General features: G+C 44.3%; 1 protein-coding gene across 1 annotated transcript in view; it reads left to right on the top strand.

The window, feature by feature from the left end:
* DOCK1 (dedicator of cytokinesis 1) overlaps positions 1–16209 on the top strand; it is a 534414-nt gene that overhangs the window by 413417 nt on the left and 104788 nt on the right. The window contains 2 exon segments of the mRNA XM_032607328.1: positions 3050–3128; positions 10822–10922. Of these exon segments, the coding sequence (XP_032463219.1) occupies positions 3050–3128; positions 10822–10922 (180 nt within the window).

Raw genomic sequence — 16209 nt, forward strand, 5'->3', positions numbered from 1 at the left:
AAGGAAACTTCATACTGTTCTCCATAGTGGCTGTATCAATTTACATTCCCACCAACAGTGCAAGAGGGTTCCCTTTTCTCCACACCCTCTCCAGTATTTATTGTTTGTAGATTTTTTGATGTTGGCCATTCTGACTGGTGTGAGGTGATATCTCATTGTAGTTTTGACTTGCATTTCTCTAATAATTAGTGATGTTGAGCATCTTTTCATGTGCCTCTTGACCGCCTGTCTTCTTTGCAGAAATGTCTATTTAGGTCTTCCACCCACTCTTTGATTGGGTTGTTTGTTTTCTTGATATTGAGCTGCTTGTATATTTTGGAGATTAATCCTTTGTCAGTTGCTTCATTTGCAAATATTTTCTCCCATTCTGAGAGCTGTCTTTTAGTCTTGTTTATGGTTTCCTTTTCTGTGCAAAAGCTTTTAAGTTTCATAAGGTCCCATTTGCTTAGTTTTTTTTTTAACAACTCTATTGGGGTATAATTGCTTTACGGTGGTATGTTAGTTTCTGCTTTAGCAAGGTCCTTTTTGACCCACCTCCTAGAGAAATGGAAATAAAAACAAAAATAAACATATGGGACCTAGTGAAACTTAAAAGCTTTTGCACAGCAAAGGAAAATGTAAACAAGACTAAAAGACAGCCCTCAGAATGGGAGAAAATATTTGCAAATGAAGCAATTGACAAAGGGTCAATCTCCGTTTGTTTATTTTTGTTTTTATTTTCATTACTCTGGGAGGCGGCTCAAAAAAGATCTTGCTGTGATTTATGTCAAAGAGTGTTTTTCCTATGTTTTCCTCTAAGAGTTTTATAGTGTCTGGTCTTACATTTAGGTCTTTAATCCATTTTATTTTTGTGTATGGTGTTAGGGAGTGTTGTAATTTCATTCTTTTACACGTAGCTGTCCAGTTTTCCCAGCACCACTTATTGAAGAGGCTGTCTTTCCTCCATTGTATATTCTTGCCTCCTTTGTCAAAGATAAGGTGACCATAGGTGTGTGGGTTTATCTCTGGGCTTTCTATCCTGTACCATTGATCTATATTTCTGATTTTGTGCCAGCACCATACTGCCTTGATTATTCTAGCTTTGTAGTATAGTCTGAAGTTGGAGAACCTGATTCCTCCAGCTCTGTTTTCCTTTCTCAAGATTGCTTTGTCTATTTGGGTCTTCTGTGTTTCCATACAAATTGCAAAATTTTTTGTTCTAATTCTGTGGAAAATGCCATTGGTAGTTTGGCAGGGATTGCATTAAATCTGTAGATTGCTTTGTGTAGTGTAGTCATTTTCACAGTGTTGATTCTTCCAATCCAAGAACATGGTATATCTCTCCACCTGTTTATGTTATCTTTGAGTTCTTTCGTCAGTGTTATATAGTATTCAGAGTACAGGTCTTTTGCCTCCTTAGGTAGGTTTATTCCTAGGTATTCTTTTTGTTGCAGTGGTAAATGGGGTTGTTTCCTTAATTTCTCTTTCTGATCTTTCATTGTTAGTGTATAGAAATGAAAGAGATTTCTGTGCATTAGTTTTGTATCCTGCAACTTTACCAAATTCCTTGATTAGCTCTAGTAGTTTTCTGGTGGCATCTTTAGGACTTTCTATGTTATAGAATCACGTCATCTGCAAACAGTGACAGTTTTGCTACTTCTTTTCCAATTTGTATTCCTTTTATTTCTTTTTCTTCTCTGGTTGCTGTGGCTAGGACTTCCAAAACTATGTTGAATAATAGTGGCAAGAGTGGACGCCCTTGTCTTGTTCCTGATCTTAGAAGAAATGCTTTCACTTTTTCACCACTGAGAATGATGTTTGCTGTGGGTTTATCATATATGGCCTTTATTATGTTGAGATAAGTTCCCTCTATGCCCACTTTCTGGAGAGTTTTTTTTATTATAAATGGGTGTTGAATTTTGTCAGAAGCTTTTTCTGCATCTATTGAGATGATCATATGGTTTTATTCTTTAATTTGTTAATATGGTATATCACATTGATTGATTTGCATATATTGAAGAATCCTTGCATCCCTGGGATAAATCCCACTTGATCATGGTGTATGATCCTTTTAATGTGTTATTGGATTTTGTTTGCTAGAATTTTGTTGAGGATTTTTACGTCTATATTCATCAGTGATGTTGGTCTGTACTTTTCTTTTTTTGTGATATCTTTGTCTGCTTTTGGTATCAGGGTGATGGTGGCCTCATAGAATGAGTTTGGGAGTGTTCCTCCGTCTGCAGTTTTTTGGAAGAGTTTGAGAAGGATGAGTGTTAGCCCTTCTCTAAATGTTTGATAGAATTCGCCTGTGAAGCCAACTGATCCTTGACTTTTATTTGTTGGAAGATTTTTAATCAATTTCAATTTCATTACTTGTGATTGGTCTGTTTATATTTTCTAATTCTTCCTGGTTCCGTTTTGGACAGTTGTACCTTTCCAAGAATTTGTCCATTTCTTAGTAATCTTTTGAAGTTCTGACTACCTGGTCTTTGTTGCAAAAACTCCTGTGGATCCTGGCCCCACCCTCACCTCTTTGGAGCCGTCCCTCAGAGCGATCAGAGATGCTGTGTCCTAGGCTTAAGTCCTCAGTTTTGTCCGCCGAATAAAACATAATTCTCACCTTTTAGGTTGTGCATTTTTTTCCAGTCGACATGCCAAACCATTCCAAGCCTGACAGTGTGTAATAGTGCTTTCAAATGCTTCACTTTAAAAAGCCAGCTAAGCAAAGACCAATTTGGTAACACTGATACATTGTGACTTGAGAAGAATATTTAATTTGCACCTTTTCTTTTTAAAAAAAATTAGGGTTTTTAGTGATATTTTTCATATGTTACTTTCACACTCTGTTACTTTGGTCTGTTTCTTTTATTCTGCATGTTTCCTTGATTAATTTGGAGAACATCTGCATATAATTCTCTGGGCTTTTCACTGGCAAAACCTCACAGCTTTTCACAGGACTTAGAGAGTTCCCGTGCCAGGCAGTCTTGGATTGTAGCTAGTTGAAATGCCAAACCTCCAAAGGTGCCAGAGCAGAAGTGTGTAATTATGTAATTTTCTCTTAATCTTTCAGAGTCTTTCTGCGAGCGATTAATCAGTATGCAGATATGCTGAACAAAAAATTTCTGGATCAAGCCAACTTTGAGTTGCAGGTAAGAGAAGAGGTAGACATGACCTTTGTTGAGAAATCATGTTAAAACAAATTGCTGGTCTGAGCCCATATCTTATATTTCTAATCCTTGAACTTAAGTTTTCCCGTTTAAGGTGTGGAAATGGAATTTACAGTGTGTGATACTGGAACCCGAGGATTGAAAATGATGCCTTTGGGCTATTTGCTCAGTTTAGCGACGAAGGAGATGGAGCTGTTTCAGAGTGAAAGTCTTGAATCAGAGTGACAAGTAGGGACTCTCTGAGCAGGAAGGCCACGACATCTCAATTGGTGAGGCTGCCAAGATAGTCTCAGACCATCCTAATGTGATGAGGGTCAGCCCAGGAGGAGAAGTGGGTCTGCATCACTGAGCCCAGCTTGCTTGTAGATGTAGGTTTTCCCCTGATATATTCTCTTCCGGCTTTGTGCAGCCCCAATTGGCCTTTACCAGGCAAAAGGTCCCAGCCCTGCAACACCCCTGGACTGTGGTCAGCTGATCCTTCCATGTTGGCCCTACTTCTCCAGTGCTTGTGGAGTGCGTGCGTGTGTGTGTGTGTGTGTGTGTGTGTGTGTGTGTGTGTGTGTGTAAAAAGGGTTGGTTTTTCCCTGGCATGATTTCTTACTATGCATCTACTATTTGTGACTCTCATTTCCACTGAACTTCGGATATATTTCTGCTAATCATGATTTTGCCATTATGTAGTTTCATTTACTAAAGTTTGCAAATAAAAGCATCCAAATGCAAACAGGTTAGTTTCCTGGGTGGGATTTTTCACTGAGAAGGAACCTGAAGAATTTATGTATACCCAGAGGGTGATCTGGCTCAAAACTGAATTACCAGAGAACAAAAATTAGACAACCATCTACCTTCCCTTTTGCATGGTCTTCAGAAAATTTAGAGCTAATGTGCTACTCGGTTTATTAGATTAAGTTCTTAAGTGCCTAGGCCCTATTTCTTGTATCATTTTTTTAAATTAAAAATGTTTTATCGTCATTTAAGTACATAGGGGTACATCAGGTACTGTGTATTTGGAAATGTTACTTACTATTTTTCACAATTTTAAATGTTTTATTATTTTCTCTGCTTAATGTTTGTTTTCACACGTCCTGATACACAGATACATGCACGTAAAATATTTATGCAGTGTTAATCCACACATCGAATAAAATATGAAAGGCCCCTTACCACCCTTTCACCCTTTTCTCCCTCTGCCGGGTAACTTTTTAAATAATTGTTGTGTGTTCTCTTTGAGGCTTCTTTAAGCATTTACAGTCGACCCTTAAGCAATGTGGGAGGGCGGGGTGGAAGGTGATTAATCTGAGTATAATTCGGCCAACCACTATGCAGTACTGTAGTAGTTACTGCTGGAAAATATCCACCTGTGAGTGGACCCGAGTAGTTCAAACTCGAGTTGTTCAAGAGTCAGCTGTATCTGGACCTAGACCTGCTTTCTTTTGGTTTTGAACGTGAATTGGGTCGTGCCAGCCGTGGTTTTCACTTCTATCATGTTCCACAACATAAATGTTACCAACATTGGTGCAGGCATTCCTGCACTGATAACCTGCAGGCTGTTTTCAGTTTCTCCCGTTTCCAAGCAGTGCTGCCATGAACAGTGTGACACGCGCATCTCAGTGCTGCATTGCTATAGAACAGGTTCCTGGAAGCATAATTGCCAGGCTTGACTGGTAAGATATTTTAAGCTTCACGGACACTAATAAATTACCGACCTAAAATGCTCTAGCAATTTGCAATCTCACCAGCCTTCTCTGAGAGCAGTCATTGTCTAGAGTCTTCTCCCATACCAATTTCTTTAAAATTGTTGACTCTTATTTTTATTGGTATTTCTCTTGATTGCTAGTTGGGTTGAGAGTACTGATTGGCTGTGAGGATTTCTAGTATGAACTGTCTGATCATTTCCTCTGCTTACTGTTCTCTTGGGCTATTTGTCATACTTTTTTGTAAGTTGGAATTCTTGATATAGCCTAGTCATGGGTTTAGGTTTATCGTATAGAAATATTTGATTTTTCTGTAGTTAAATGTGTCAGTTCTTTTATGGCTTTTGGGTTTTATGTTTTGCTTGGCAAATCCGTCTTTGATTATAGATTTAACTATTCTTTATGTAGATAGTCTCTGATAATACCTTTATAGTTCTGCTTTTTTTTAACTTTCCAATGATTAATCCATCTGTGATTTCTTTTTTTAGTGATTTTTGAAAAATTGATGTATAGTTGATTTACAGTTGTGTTTGCTTTAAGTGTACAGCAAAGTGATTCAGATACCTATATATATATATACATAAAATATATACATCTATATTCTTTTTCAGGTTCTTTTCCATTATAGGTTATTACAAGACATTGAATATAGTTCTCTGTGCTGTACAGTTGGTCCTTGTTGTTTATATGCATCTGCATTTTCTATAGTTAGCGTTAGGGGCCAGAGTTTAACTTCACTTTTTCTCGCATTATTTTATTGTCGACAAAAAATTAGTCGGTCTAAGAAAGAATTGGAAAATTTAATTCAAGCTGAATTTGAGGATTATAACCCAGGAAGAACATCTCAGAAAGCTCTGAGAACTGTTCTGCCAGTTAGAAATCAAGGCACATATAAGTTATTTTGAGACAGAGGGTGGTACATCAAATGACATATTATTGACAGTTTACATAATCCAGATCTAAGTCATCAAGTTGGGTCATGTGACCCCTTACAAGGTCAAGAAGGGATGTTATCTTTTAAGGAGTTGTCTTGTTGATGCGAGGAGAATGTTTCTCTTTATGGTTGAGCAGCTATTTTCTGCCGATGGGTGAGGTTTGGTCAGTGCCTAATGCAGATACACAATGCACAGTGAGGGGAGAAAGGAGTCCAAAGGGCAGAGAAGAATTTTTATGTTTAAATAACATATGAATTTTATTTCACATTATAAATAGTTTCTTCTTTCCCAGTGATTTGAACTGCCACTGAGGAAACTCATAATTACAAATGCATGTGGGTACAGTTCTGTTTTCTGTGTTATTACCTATGGGTTTTATACCCAGCTAGTATAACCAGGACTTCCCCGTTAGTGTGTTAATTCAAGAGTGTGTTAGTGTGTTAATTCAAGAGTCAAAATTATCTTGACTCTTTTTGCGCATTTCCTCTTCTGTGTGAAGTTCAAAATCACCTTGTTAAACTTCTTAAAAATGCTGTCTACATTTTAACTAGGATTCTGTTGAATTCATAAGTAATTGTAGGGGAAATGTAACAGCATTTTAGGGAATACGTGGCAGGATTTATTTTCTCCCATCCCATACAGGAATATTTAGGCCTTTTTCTGTGTCCTTCATTAGGTTTTCTTGTTTTATCCGTGTAGGCCGTGCCTGTCACGTGAGATGGCTGTGTGTTTCAGGTGTGACTGCGGTGGGTGTGGGCTTACTGGTTATCGCTGAGCTTGCGCATTGTTTCATGCATACGGTCCTCTGGATGCTCCCTTCAGGCCCAACACCTTGGCTGCAACGAGCCCTTTTGGCCTTTGTCCCTTGGCAAGTGTGAAGTGCATTTGATTGTTCCACTTTGGGGGGCTCCCACCCCCAGGGGGAGGCTTGGGTGCCATGTGGCCGAGGCCGCCTTCAGCGTGTGGTCCAGGCAGTGGCCGCTCCCACAAGGTGCATTTTTATGTTCTAACATTCCCTGCACAGTTCTCTCTCCTGACACTTCCTTCTCCTTTAACTAGTCATCCCTGTGGGCTGCTACTGCTTCCCTCTGTCCCTCCTCAGTCTGCCTCTCATTTCCAGCAAGTATGGTACAAAGAACTTTTTTTTCTTAACCTTATCCTAGTGAGCTGCCAGCCTGACACCCTATCACCTCCCCAGATCTGTAGTATATATTTCATACAAACAGAGACCGTACCCTGCCTAACTAGAGTAAGAATACCAAATGCAGGAAACTTACATTCTCATCACCCCTAACCAGTCCTCAGACCACATTCAAGTTCAGTCGTCCCAATCCCATCCTTCAGAGGTCAGCATCACAAATGCCATTAGTTGTCACATCTGAAGTCACACGTAGCTTACAGGGTTGTTTTTTTTTTTTTAATGTTTGTATTTTTATGTGATTTTTTAAAGACTTTGTTAATGGCAGTTTCAAGTTCACAGCAAAATTGAGAGGGAGGCGAAGAGATTTCCCGTAGACCCCCGCCTCCTGCACACGAAGCTACCCCACTATCAACATCCCCCACCAGATGGTACATTGTTACAACTGATGGACCTACACTCACGCATCGTAATCACTGAGTCCTTACTTTACATTACGGTACACTGTAGACGTTCTGTCCACTCTGTGGGTTTGGACAAATGGAGAATGACTTGCATCCAGTTCCATTGCCCTAAAAATCCTCGTCCTCCTCCTGTTCATCCCTCCCTCCCCCGATGCGTTCAGTTTCTGTGTGTCTTTCGTCTCCTTCAGGCTACAACAGTTGCTCACTCCTTCCTGGCTGTTCTATCCTCGGCACTCTTGCAGAGCCCGGGTCTGGGTTTGCAGACGGCCCTGTACTTGGGTTGCCTCAGGTTCCCCAGTGCTTAGACCCAGGCTGCACCCTTGGGAGGAGCGTCACGGAAGTCATGACCCCTGCCCCCCACGCCAGATGCTCCCAACTCCTGGGGGGCCCCCTCGTCCTGTTCAGGCTCTGACAACGGCCAGGGGATTTTTGATGTGCACGATAGGCAGCCTCCTCATTCCTAAGGATATAAAAATCTCCTGTGGGTCTCAGTCTTGCTTTACAGGTGGAAACTGAGTCGCCAGGCACGTGGGCCACGAGGGAACCTCCTTCTTCAGGGCATTGGACTACGCAGTTCCCCTAAATATCTCCCAGGGCAGGGTTTTCAGGAGACCTGTGGCTCAGCTGTCGTCCTGGCCACTGTGTGAGCGAAGAGAAGGAATACAGAATTAGTGAAACTGGCATTTAAAAAGACACATTCATATTTTTGTCGATGTTGTTTCTATGGGCAGCAGGTATACATTAAAATACGTTCTGGGTCCTGCTCTAGTGGTGCCCCTCACCCAAACGTGGCCAGGGACCACTGCCAGTGCTGTGAGAGGAGGGCACTGCTGGGAGGTGGGTGGCGATAGCAGAGAGGTGTTAGTTCCAAAAACAAAGGAAGCAACTTGTACGTTATTGATTTGAGTCACCCCTTTTATTATAAAAAGGCCTAAAAGAGAAAGTGCCTTTGTGGGCAGGAAAGAGTATGGCCTGTGAGGTCCAGGATGGCCCGCTGGAGACCCTTGTTCTGCTTCATGTGTTTTTTTTTTTGTGGTTTGGAGCAAGTCTCTGAACCTCATCTGTGAAATGGGAAGACCAGCCCTTACCTGGGAATGAGCTGCTCTGTTCCTGAAGAAATGCCAGTTCCTGAGGAGCACCGGATAAATGAAGCCCACTGCACTCTTAGCTACATCCATGCTGGAAAGTTTCCTCTTATTTCTCTGGTCGCTGAAAATAGAGTCATTACTGTTAATACCTTGTTTTTACGTAACTCTGTGTAACCATCTCATTTGATGCAATGAATATTATCCCTGTTTTGTAAATAAGAAAACCAATACCCACAAATTTCTTCCTAAGATCATTGAAGGCACCTCAGAGCTTGGACATGTGATGGAAACTCTGTCCAGCTCTTTCCCACTGAGAGCAGGTGAAAGTTCCCCTGAAGTATCCTGTGGTACAGGAATGGTCCACTGAGGAGCATCTGTGATGGCCAGTCTCTGAGCCCCTTGCTGCAGTTCCCGGGCGGGGGAGGGTCTCACCGCTTATCTCGCACCTGCGCTCCCCCACCCTCGGGTGCCGCCTTCTGAGAGAGGATGCAGACGGAAGCAATCTGGAGGAAGTGTCCATAGAGTTTTCATTTGCATTTGAGAAATCCCCATGGGTTCATCCCTCAAATATTGATTATTCCTGATGGATCACTTACTTTGAGCCAGGCTCTGCCCCGGACCAGGAATCCTACCCCCACCCTGTGTACCGTGGAGTGTAAAGGGAGGACGATTAGGGCAGGACTGTAGGGACAGACCAAGGTGCTCGAGGGCGCGGAGAGGGCAAACACACCTGGTCCTGGTATGCTAAGACCCAGTGAGGGAGGAGAGCGGGGTGGACCCGGCATCTGCAAAGGCCCAGGGGTGGGGAGAGCATCAGCTCGAGGATCTGATGGGAAGACAAGGGTGCAGAGTATGGATGGAAAGGCTGCTGCAAGGCAGAAGCAGAGGGAACCAGGCAGTGGGACTCCCCTTCAAACTCTGTTCTGACCGGAAACGTGTGGGAAGTTGCTGAAGAGGTTTGAGCTGGGGTGTGGCCCCCTCAGATTAGTGTCAGTTCCCTCTGGCTGCCCTGTGGGACAAGGCGAGGACAGGAAACAGGAAGCAGGCTGTTTCGGTCTGCGAGGGATGATGCCGACCTGGGGTGGGTGATACCCCAGCACTGAGACAAAGTGGGTGGGCCTGGGAGGGATTTATAAGGGGAAGCAGAAGGACTTGCTGATTGAAACGGTGGGATGCTGTGAGGGACAAAGCCCAGCATAAATCCCAGGTTTCTCCCCTGGGCAGTGAGGGGTATGCCCGTGTCATATATTGAGTTCAAGCGAAAAGCCCCCATTCATGATCCAAGAATTCGTCCTTCATTTAAATTTTCTTCACCTGGTCTTAAACATTGACCTAATCAGGGGGTCTTAGTTTCATGACTTTAGGAATCTACATAACACTTCTTGTTGAAGAACACTTTTATGGAATACTGTGTCCAGATACACAGAGCTTCCAGTGAAGAGCTTTACGAGGACAAAATCATTTTATAGTAAATCGTCATTTAAGCCACGTACAGTCTGTAAGTCCTTGACATATGAAATGTTGGATCTTTTTACGTTTTCCTCAATTTTCTAGTGTGTATATATTTTTAGTCTCATAAAAATGATAAATTATAGAAATCTATACAGTAAGTCCCCTACCTACGAACCTTCAAGTTGTGAACTTTCAAAAATGCAAATGTGCGTTCGCATGTCCAATCACGTACGTTAGTTCACGCGTCTGGCGTACATTGTCCCTTGCGTGCGTCCTCTACAAGTGGTTGTGCTTTTGTGTACTTTACGGTACTGTATAGAGTACAGTAGTACCGTGTCTTTATTTTCAAGCCCAGGACGTCCGGAAGCAAGCGTAAAAGCAGTGGTATATAGCTGATTGTGTTAGTTGGGTACCTAGGCTGACTTTGTTGGACTTACGACCAAGCTGGACTTACGAACGCGCTCTCGGAACTCCTTCGTATGTAGGGGACTTGCTGTATACTATGAGGTAAGGGGCTCCATAATACAGTATTAATAACAGCTAACATTTATTACGTGCTTACCGTGCTCCCGGCACCACTGGATGGGCACCGCATGCCTTTACTCCCTCCGTCCTTTAGCAGTCCTATCAGGTAGGTACCTGAGGAAACCGAGGCACAGAGAGGTTAGAGTGTCTGCCCAAGTAAGTGGCTGAGCTGGGATCTGACTGCATGCACCGTCAGAGCGCATGCTCAGCCCTGAACCACACCGTGGGTGGCTGATTAGCAGTGTGTACGTAGAGAGTGTGGCTTTCAAACCTTTCAGAAGTGTGTGCTGGGCAAATGCTGTTCTAAGCGTCTCGGAGCGTTTCCGAGATCCTCTATTAATGGGTTCGGCACCTTAGCATCTCCCCTTTTTGGTTTCAGCTGTGGAACAACTATTTTCACCTGGCTGTCGCTTTCCTCACTCAAGAGTCCTTGCAGCTGGAGAATTTTTCAAGTGCAAAGAGAGGGAAAATCCTTAACAAGTAAGTCCACGTAGCCCCAAATGCACGGGCAGGAGCCTGCAGTTCTATTAGCACAGTCTTCTTGCGTCTTCTAAGCCAACTGGGTACCAGTTGAGATGTAATCATGGTGTAACGAGAGGGTGGTTTCACACCGTGAATTGAGTATTGCCTTTTGTAACCCATGAATGCAGATCTAAAGCTGCAGCTTCATTCTGGTGGGTTGCAGGTCAGTGTCATTCAGGACTATTAGCACCGAACAGAATGGGAGGTTCGGGAGATAATTGCTTTTGCTGCACACCGTGCTCATGTCACACCATGTATGGTTTGCTGTGTTGCTTAATTCTCCAACGCTGCTTCAAACAAGGAAGCTTCTGACGGAAGCTGTTGGCATCTTGGGATTGTGGCACAGCTCATCGCAGAGTGATGAGTCATCTGGGGTTCCTTCTTTGCAAGAGATGACCCCGGTCCTCTTCCAGGTGGGAGATCTGAAAGCGCTTAACTAGCCCTTGGATTATCCTGAAAACGTCTGAGAAGCCCTGGGGAAGCCAGGATCCCTGCCTGGCTCCTTCAGCACTGCATCCCGAACAGCTCCTGGTCCAGGGTCAGGAAAAGAACCCTTACGTGGGTTTCTTTGCAACCCTTGGGCACTCTGAGGGCCTTGCCACCTCTCTCTCTGCCTCAGTTTCACCAGCGTCTCAGTTCTCTGGGGGCCCCTTCCATCGGTACATCACGTTGCTAAGTCATCTGTCCCTGTTCATCACTTCGTAATCCCTCTGAGCCGTGTTGACGGTTCCAAGGCATTGCCAGCCTGGTACCATCACTGAGGTTAGAGATTCCAGGGCCTCTCAGAAGGGGACAGCCGCTCAGCCCTCCTAGTATCCCAGGAGAGTGTGTCTCCCTTGCAGACCAAATGGAAAGCACGCTATCCCTGGGGAGTAAGAAGTAGTTCAGCCGATATTTACAGAGCACGCGTGACCTGCAAGTGACTTCCTAAGAACGTTTTATGCATTTTCCACATAGAATCATTCGAACAAAACCCAAAACTATTCCATAGGTTCTCTTATCATCTTTATTTTCCAGACAAGGAAGTGAAGCTGGTTGTGAACCAGGGTCCCGTGTCTCACAGGGTCGTTCTAACTCGGGCAGTTCAGAGCCCGAGACGTTTAGCTGGGCTGCTTTTAGAACCTTAAATCCTTCCCTGAGCCACCTAAAAGTCAGCTTTCATCGGGTCATCTTGGAACTTCCCTGGCTTCCCTTCCCAGTGGTTAAGACTCCCTGCTTCCCAGGTTTGATCCCTGGTCGGGGAACTAAGATCCCTCATGCCACGTGTAGCAGCCGAAAAGAAAACAAAACCAAAACAAAACATCGGCTGTCTTTCCTTCAAGCTTCTGCATTTGAGTGACTGGTCTGTTGGCCGTTGATAGAGACAAGTGTTCCTTCTTCGGAAAGGGAAATGCGCCCCGGGTGGCGTGGGCCCAGTGGGTGCCCAGCGGCGATGGCAGGGAAGATGCCCCCTCCTCCGAGCCAGCAGAGTTTATCCCTCATCTGGGCCCAGGAGACAGACTCTTCTAGGCAGCACCTTCTGGGGACTGGCTCAACAGGGATGCTACCACTTTGTGAAATGTACATTCCCTCAGTGCTCCCAGGAAGTTAGGGGTGGCTCCCAGCATGTTGTCCTTGATGAAAGGCTGTCATGGCGAAAGCTGTTTGTAATGGAAACACTAGTAACCAGCACACACAGGACTCGGCCCTAGCCTCTCCCCACCACAGCCCTCCAGAGCCCTGGTTATCCTGTCCTGCCCACCTGTGTGCAGTGCTCACGTGGGGTGAGGCCGGGGTCCAGACCCAGCTCCAGCCGACACTGGTGCCCATTCCTTGCCAAGCTTGTAGCACATCCTACCCTTAGAGATGCCTGTGGAGAAGAATTGAGTTTAAACCGGAAATCTGCCTGAAGAGAGCTGACGTCTCCTTCACAGTTCGGAGAATAAAACCATTTGATGTGAGCATTCTCCGGTCAGGGCGGGGCCCGTCTCTCTCCCTGGGCCCTTTCCTGTTGGTGTGAGAGCGTTAAAATCTAAGCTAGAGCGACACGAATACATGCGTTCACCACACAGGGCCTTGTCCACCAGAGAAAATGTTTGCTTCCCACATCGTGCTGTGCCTTCTGAAGCTTCAAAGCCAAGGAAAATTAAACACAGCCAGCTGGTGTCACCCCTCCCAGAGGGCCTCTGAATCGGGCTTTTAGAATTCTCTCTCTCACAGCCGTGGCAAGGAGAGACTCCAGATTTTCCCTTTGAAATTGTCCCATGGATCCCCCGAGGGAAAAAGCCCCAAACATTTCAGAAATTGTCTTTGCAGGAGGTCTCAGCTCCTGTGCAGCCCGAGGGGCCCTCTCCCAGGGGCACAGGTTCAGTGTGTGGCCATGACAGGCTGCGTAGGAGAAGGAATTTCCAGCATCTATGTTAAGCGCTCTTGGCCTATGAGGCTGTGTGGCTAAGATAAAACATGGGTTCACCTGTTTGTTGTATTCACCCTGCCTCTTGCTACACCTTAAACACTTTATCATCCATGTGCAATTTTAATTTCTAAATAGCAAAACCTGCATGAGAAATATTAGGAGATGGTCCTACCCAAATGCTTAAATTTTCTAGTCTTAGAAATGTTTTAATTTGTTTCACATTGTGCCATGTGCTCATGGCACTAGAGTCCTGGTGCTTGGCACCCAGAGATACAAAGTTCACAGTCTAGGGGGCAGGTAGCTGTGCAAAATTACATGATTGGAGTAGAACGTAAGTGCTCCCCAGGTGCCTTGGCAGCCCGGAGGTGGGCATGTAGGACTCGGCCTGGGTGGCGAAGGTGGCTGAGATGTTCACGAGACTGATTGACTGACCCCCTTGTCAGCAAACAGCCATTCCCAAAAGGGGTCATCGCGTCCTAAGGGGCAGGGCCCACTCTGTGCGTTGCTGAAGCATAAGTGAGTGGCCGGGCCTGGAGTGATCGGAACTTGGGGTAAAGGTGAGAGGGACCAGGTGACACGGGGACTAACCCCAGGCGTCTGAGCGAATGGCGGGCTGCTGATTTCCGGCACAGTGGAGCGTAATTCAGGGGGTTATTTTCTTCTAGAGGGAAAGGCCGTGGGGTCTGAAAGTGGAGAGATGCCCCCCTGTTTAGTAGCCTCTGGCTGTCCACGTCAGCTCGTCTACTGCTGTAGGGTTTGTGAATCCATCCCAGGGCTTCGGCATGAGCCCCCTCGCGCCCCCAGCACGGCCCTTCCTCTCTGCTGCGGCCTGCACCTTCTCCCGCCTGCCTGGTCCACAGCGCTGTGTCTCAGAACAACAGAAAATCCCAGTATCAGAAGATCTGCCTGTTCGTTCCCTCTTGTTAAGCTTCCCGTCCTCCTGGTGACCTAGGTTGGGGAGATAATTAGGATATTTATTCCAAAGGCATTCCCCAAAGCACATGGGAGTAACATCAAAGAATGGGCCATATAGCGTGCAGAACACTGATTAAGTCAAACCCAAACTGAATACAAGATTTGGCAATGATCCACAAAATAAATAACCTCTAGGAATCAAAGTCCATAATGAGAACATTTAACTGACTCACCTTCAGACATCCTTGGCGCTAGTGACTCCTAACAAAGACAGAGAAGGTGACAGAATGCTAACCCTGACCTTCATGAATGGCCCATCCCCCATCCCCCACGCCTTGTACGTTACGGGGGCTCCGGAAGTATGAGTCAAATGTGAAAGAGTTGGCTTTGGATTAGCAGCCAGCTTGACCATTTTAGTTTGTAAGACATCGTGTGTCCTAGCGTTGGGGCAATGGGGCGATGTGACTGCAGCTGGCCTTCTGTGTTCAGGACCAGACTGCCTTCTTGAAGAGGAAAGGGGTTCATGAATGGGCCTCCAGCAGCTCTAAGCATAAAATGCCCATTTAAAAATTCGAGCCCGAGAGGGTAAAGCGTGATGGCCAAGCCCAGGTCAGTGGATTTGAACCTAGGTGATTAATGTGGGTTCTTCATGGTACCCTCTCCCCAGTTGGTCCCGGGATGTTTCCCATCCTTTTCTGGTTCGTTTCGTTTCTCCTATAGAAGTCTATCCTCAGCTCACTGCCTCTTCTAAGAGGACAGGTTTCACTACTGGACCAAAATATCACAATGTTTCCAAACACTGGGTTCTGAAACATCAGTGTGTTAATTCATACTGTACACATTACTTTTTAGGGAAACCAAAAGGAAAGAAGTACACAGTGACAAGCCTTGCTTTGCAGTGTGACCTAATCTGAAGCTGGAGTTGAACGTCCCAAATTATAAAAGGAAATTATTTGTGTTTGTGCTAATTTTTTTCCCAAGAGACTCAGATTATTCCAGATAAATTCACTATGTACTAAGAAATAGAAGGGGACCCAAGGAGATGGACTCAACAAGCTGTAACCTGTGCTAAGGTCCTTTTCGAAGAGTTAATTAAGTGTCCCACATGCATTAACGATGCCGTATTCTTTTTTTTTTTTTTAGTTGAAGTATAGTTGATTTATAACACTGTGTTAGTTTCTGGTGTACAGCAAAGTGATTCAGTTACATATTTTTTTCAGATTATTTTCCATTATAGGTTGTTACAAGATAGTGAATATAGTTCCCTGTGCTATACAGTAAATCATTATTGCTTACTTCTTTTATATAAAGTAGTGTGTATCTGTTAATCCCATACTCCTAATTTATTCCTCCTCCAATCCCTTTCCCCTTTGGTAGCCGTAAGTTTGTTTTCTGAGTCTCTTTCTGTATTATAAATAAATTCATTTGTATTATACTTTAGATTCCACATACAAGTGATACTATATGGTACTTGTCTTTCTCTGTCTGACTTACTTCACTCAGTGTGACAATCTCTAGGTCCATCCATGTTGCTGCAAATGGCATTATTTCATGCCTTTTTTATGGCTGAGTAATATTCCATTGTAAATATATACCACATCTTCTTTTAGTGATGCTGAATTTTTTTGTGTGCACGTATTTATTTTCTTTCTTAAAAAAACTTTTTAATTTTATTTTTTTATACAGCAGGTTCTCCTGAGTTATCTATTTTATACATATTAGAGTATATATGTCAATCCCAATCTCCCAGTTCATCCCACCACCACCACCACCCCCTCATCCCCCCGCCCAGTGATGCTGAATTTTATTGAACGTGATAAAACTTTATGCAGTGGAGAACACATCAGACCCCTGTGTCTAGTAAGGCTTATTCCCATCCGTCACATTTGGGGTCCCGTCTCCTCCCACCTCCCCAGAACTTACCAGTCTTTCCCA

This window comes from Phocoena sinus, chromosome 16 (assembly GCF_008692025.1).
Source record: "Phocoena sinus isolate mPhoSin1 chromosome 16, mPhoSin1.pri, whole genome shotgun sequence".
NCBI lineage: Eukaryota > Metazoa > Chordata > Mammalia > Artiodactyla > Phocoenidae > Phocoena > Phocoena sinus.